Source organism: Phalacrocorax aristotelis, chromosome 7 (genome assembly GCF_949628215.1).
Source record: "Phalacrocorax aristotelis chromosome 7, bGulAri2.1, whole genome shotgun sequence".
Classification (NCBI taxonomy): domain Eukaryota; kingdom Metazoa; phylum Chordata; class Aves; order Suliformes; family Phalacrocoracidae; genus Phalacrocorax; species Phalacrocorax aristotelis.
Window position 1 is genome coordinate 28,103,927 of NC_134282.1, and position 5,640 is coordinate 28,109,566.

Sequence of the window (5,640 nt, forward strand, 5' to 3'; positions counted from 1 at the left end):
TAGGACTGGCTATGAACTCTTGGAAAGAAAATTTAGGCAATAATTCAGTTCCTGCTGCTGAATACTGAGGTTATGACCAGCATTCAAATGATTACCAAGCAAAATCTCTCTTTTACTGGTAATCCAAGGCAAGGAAATGAAGGAATTGATCAAGACAGTGCAGCTCACATTTACTCTTCCGTTCCTAGGGAAGGACAACCCAGAGGATTTAATCCTCAGAAATACTATGACATCTTAAGTACCTTTTTTTCCTACATCCATTTTTGACCACGTCAGAGCTGAAGTTTTACCATAAACTTCAGTTTTTATGCAGTCTGACCTGCAGTCCTAATGCAAGAACATCACTAAGTCAGCAAGAGCTTTAAGTGAGTCCCTAGATATGAGCACAGGCTTAAAATTACTTTAGAATCCATCAGCTTTGACCGCATTCCTTAAACAAAACGTGACTTTAGGATGTACCCTGCTATGTCAGGGCCTACATTTGTATCAGAGCTTTTATGAAAAGTCCATGCAAAGCTGCTCTGTAAAGGAAGAGGTAACGCTGTTAGTACCCGTTAGCCACAGAGCCCCGTCAGTCCTTTGTACCCAGGTAACTGATGTGATGTTCTAAAGCTGCTGACTCCTCTTTTCAGCCACCTTCAAGAAACCGGCGAGAACGGGCTGAACTGAGGCCGGACTTCTTTGACTCCGCAGCTATCATTGAGGATGATTCAGTAAGGCTTTACTAGTATTGTTTGCTGTTTATCTGAGATTATCATTACACCTAATTAATTGCTGTCTTCTGAATCATTTTTCTAGGGATTTGGAATGCCTATGTTCTGAAGTCTGGTGAAGACATTTTACAAATTTGGAACTCTATTGTTTAGAGCTAGAGGCCTATATACTGTGATAGCTTGTATGAAAACCACATTTTTGATGTGATACAGTTTGATTTTTAACCAAATGATTGAGGTCAATCCCTTATTGTAGTGACAGAAAGAAGAGGAACTTCTTAATGACACAAAGGAATGTTGGCCAATCCAGTCACCTCAGAAGGGCTGACCTAAAAAATCATTTGTATCCCTGTTCTTGACTGTCCTGATACAGATTTTTTTGTTTTTTTTTTTCTGGATGAGGAGGAAGTTTTAAATTGTTAAGACAGCTGTCAAAATAAACACTGTTCTACATATGTTTTCTGAAAACAACATTGAGTGGAAACAGAACTTTTTAACTTTATTTTTCTGCTGTACAATTTAAAACGGTTTTAACATTTGCCTTTTTATGTTTTAAAAGCTAGCCATTTTTATTAAACCTATGCCTATCAGCCATTGACTAGCAATGATGCTATAAGCAGGTCGTTCTGGCTACAGAAAAGTGTTTTTGAACACACTGGATTTGATTAACATTATGGTACGCTTATATCCTCTCATAGGCATTGAGAAGAACACTCTTATAGAAGAGGTTAGAATTCTAATGACGTGCATCTCTGCCAAAAAATTTCAGATTCTGATATGATAAACCCAGATTTTATACTCTTGAGAAGATTTATTTTTATTTATAATGGGACATAAAGTAAGAGATGTCCATGAAGCCACTTTTCCAACAGATGCTGTGTAACATTCATTTTATATAGCACATGGGGACACAAAAACAGTAAATTTTCTATTGGTACTTGCTCTGTGCATTTTTAGCAACTTATACCAGCAAATAAAGTATTCTCAGTAAAACATACAAATGGTTCTCAAGTAATCACTTTGCTGTTTTTACTACCTACTTCGAGCCCTGCCAACCCAAGGTACATAAACAGCAATTTCCTATTAAAAAAATAATTCAAGGGTGGGGGAAGGGAATCACTTTAGCATACTAAAAGCAATTTTAACTGTACCATAAAAAAAGTCTACTTTCCATGCCGTAAATACCCTTTTGCGCTATTTTTGTAAATTAATTTTGCCAGTTAGAAGTACTGTATGTGCTGCATAGAAATTTGTGCTTAGATGGTGAAGTTCTTAAGCTTACAATGGAATACAGCTACATTTTCAGTGTTAACTGTGCATATTAAGAGTAATTCTTTGGAAAAAAAAATTATGATTTTTCAAAAAAGCTAAAAACATCAAAAAAAAACCCCAAAACCCAAAACATTCTCAGCTAATTCATTGTAATAAGAGATTTTTCAATGTGTTCAATAATTTGGAATTTCATTATGCTTCGATTTTATGACTCTGCCTAGTAGCTGCTACTTAGTTAAATCTGGCCTGAACCAGAGGTGCTGGCCATCCACAACTTGCACTGACTCGAGTATCTCCAAGAATCGGCACCAAAAACGTAAATCTTCCTTTCTGCATTCTAACTTGAGCATTTGGGATACAAAGCAGACTGACCCACTTGGAGCACAGCAGTTTTTAGAGGTGCTTTTTTTAGCAACTGCAAAATCATCATGGAGGTTTTTTCTTTTATGAGCTTATTGAAAAACAAAACAACATTAATGCCCAGTGCTTACTTGCTGGGAGGGAAAAGAATCTAATTTTAAAAACAAACCAGCATTTCACTCAGCTGAGGTTTGTTTTTTACAACATGTGCAGTTCTCAGACACAGTTGCCAAAAATGTTTGACTCGGTAATTCAGCCATTCCTCAGAAGTTGTTTGGGTAACATATAGAACCTGAGAAGTAGCTGGAACGTTATGAAACGTTACCTCCCTTCCTCTTCTGTCCACCTGAAAGTCACAGGGCTGGGCAGGAATGGCTGCATTAGATTGTCATCACAGTAATTCTGTGAGCATAGTAGCATAACAAATGCTGCCTGGTTTGGGTCATAGTCTCAGACGAACCTTGTGCTTCACAGTCCTCTGTGTGGAAAACTGATTCCTAATTTAACATTGTAGAATACTGTATAACAAACACTTACTATCGCGGTACCTGCAATGGGTTTCCAGTTCAGTTTGCAGTCAATAGGTTTTTGTATTATGAGTGTCTCCTTGATTGGTTTTGCTAGTAATTCTGTAAATTGTACATTTACAATATGAGGTTTTTTTTCCTTTTGTACAATTTAAAACTGATGCTTCACCTTTCATTTAATAAACTATTCAAAATCATGAGTATGATGAGCACACTCGTCACTATAGATGTCTCTTAAATGCTCGTTTGGACCATCACATCTTGTCATCCCATTTATGAGTAGCCAAAAGAAATACTGAAACGTAGTTCTCATGTAGTCCAGGCTTCACAGCCCGATTCATTACGGCTGCCTTACCCATTCAGCCTCAGAGCAAAGGAAGACCCTGTCTCGTCTTTTATAATTTCTGCCCCTCCACTCTGGTGTATTTTGGGGTTTTGGTTGATCCGGGGGGGTTTTATTGTGAGATCGCTGTAAACCTGGTAAGTCGTCACACAAGTGGGAAGAGCTGCATTGTTAAAACTTCTCATCGTTTGAACTGTCATGAATTTTGAGAAAAACTTCACTCTCCTGCCCCGTATATCTGAAGTGGACTGGACCACGTGGGAAGAGAAGGAAGTGGTAAAGGCTTGGAAGGTCTAACAACCAGCTGGGCTAAAAGAAGTTTTACAGATTCCTGAAATGAAACATCCACTTGTTATTCCCATGTCTCAGAGAGAAAGGTGCTATTTTTGTCCAACCCATGAATGATTTCATCTCTGTAGTGCTAAAGAAAACTGACTTACTTATCATCTGGCCCACTTCCTAAAGAAAAAGCTTCCCAGTCAGAAAGAGTAACAAGACACAGCAGGTGAGGAACAGGGATAGGATTCAAGGTCTGAACTGCACTCTAGGGCACCTCCCGAGACACAGCCCAAACACTAAATCTCCAACTGCTTGTAAGTTACGCTCAACTCCTGATGCACTGTGGAACACCGTAAGTAGATTGTCAAGTTTCTAAGTTCAAGGGCTGCTCTCTGTTGCAAGGATTTTATTTTGTATCTGTTGTTTCTGCAGGTGACTGGACTTCCAAGAGAATCTTGAGTAGTGTGGCCAGAGCAGCTTTCCTGTGCGTTTCCAAAGCTGGCAGAGCAACTGACTGTTTGGAAATTGAGAGGATATAAAAGCCAAATTCTTGTGCTGTCAAGGGACAGAAGAGAGGATGACTCCTATGGAACTAATGAGGTTAGGAAACAATTAAGAAAGGTTGTACTTGCTTCTTTGTGATAACGACAACTGGGTTTCTCATTTAGTGTCTCCTCCTGACTCTGGCCAGGCCGAAGAAACTACGAGCACATCGCTTCACTTAACACAGCTTTTCCCTCTAAACTTGGGACAGACATCAGCCACTCTCTTGGCTAGTAATTACCTTTGAAAAAATCCTCTTGGTCCTTACAAACCCTGACTACACCTTTTCTCACAGTCAACTAAGAAGTAATTTCATGGCAATGACCCCCACCATCATAACATTTCAGTTTACCTTCCCTTGTTGTTGCAGCCAGCTCTTCCCTAGGGCAGTACATACAGGCACCTGCTCAGAAAGAGTGTTTCTGCTGAGATACAACCAGATATGTTCATACAGCTAGCTTAAATGTGTTTGCAGCCAGGATAGACAGGATCTGTAACCTGAATGCATCACAAAACTCTATTACAAAAATCTGTGGAGCTGGGACTCATACATGAAATGTTCCTTCTGTCCTGAGTTTTCCGATGATTTTTAGTTGTTGCTCTCCACCCCCCCAGGTACAGGCTCCAAGTTCCACGGCTGTACTCACTAGGGAAGAGATGCTACCTGGAAAGTCACCATCTTGCCTTTCTTCCATTTCAGGCACATGCTTGTGGCACGAACAGAAGCAGCTGCAGTATGCAGGTAGGGTAGTTCTCTGTCTTATACTGTAGTGCTGTTAATGACTGAGGTTACTTACAACAGATAGGTCATTACAGGACTTCACATGCTTGGCAGCTGTTTCCAGTAGTGCTAAACATGACAGTAGCCATTACACACTACCTTCTGGGGTTGTAGCTAAAACGCAGCTTCTGAGGAGCAGAGTGAGCACAGGGCCCAGGGCTGATCAGCAATAACATCTACTGCAGTGGTTCCTTGCAAGCCTGGCAAATAATCGTAGAAAAAAGTTAGGCTGGAAGGGACCGCTGGAGGTCTCTGTTTCAACCCTCTGCTGAGGGAGAAAAACCCCTACACTCAGGGAGAAGAATTTTTATGTCCCACCAGAATTGCCCTTTTTCCAAGGTGGCACATTGTCTCATGTCCGCCAAGAGCAGGCTAGCTCCATCTTCTGTATCCCAGCTGTGCCCATAGCCTGGAGGCCAGTGGTACCAACCTGAGACCCAGGTTGCTGCAGCCAGCATGTTCAGGGCAGTATAGCAGAAGAACAGAACAGATTAGTCTGAGCTCAGCAAAGCCTGCATTCCAGTGCACTGAAATCCAAGCTCAGGATTTTTCTCTGTGAGTCTGTGGTGCAGGAGGTAGAGTCAGCCTCCAGAGGCAGACCCAGGGCTAGGCTTGAACTCTGCTGGGGTCTGACTGCTCAGCAGTGAGGTCACTGCAGCTCTGCCTCTCTGAGCCACCTCCAGGGCCTACGGAATGAAGGAGCCAAGGGAGCGTTTGGCCTTGAGCAATCAGTAACAACTCACCTGCAGCAGGCACTGCAGGTCATGCTGATTATTAACTTACCCAAAAGGGTTTATAGAGATAAACTGATAAGACCTCAAA

The 5,640-nt window shown here is 41.2% G+C and overlaps 1 protein-coding gene across 4 annotated transcripts in view; it reads left to right on the forward strand.

Moving 5' to 3' along the window:
* STAG1 (STAG1 cohesin complex component) overlaps positions 1-3,073 on the forward strand; it is a 205,590-nt gene extending 202,517 nt beyond the window's left edge. For all 4 annotated transcript variants that reach the window (XM_075099470.1, XM_075099472.1, XM_075099473.1 and 1 more), the window contains 2 exons: positions 633-713; positions 799-3,073. In XM_075099470.1, coding sequence (XP_074955571.1) covers positions 633-713; positions 799-822 — 105 coding nt within the window. In that variant the 3' untranslated portion in view covers positions 823-3,073. The remainder of the gene's footprint in view (positions 1-632; positions 714-798) is intronic.
* The last annotated feature ends 2,567 nt before the right edge of the window (positions 3,074-5,640 follow it).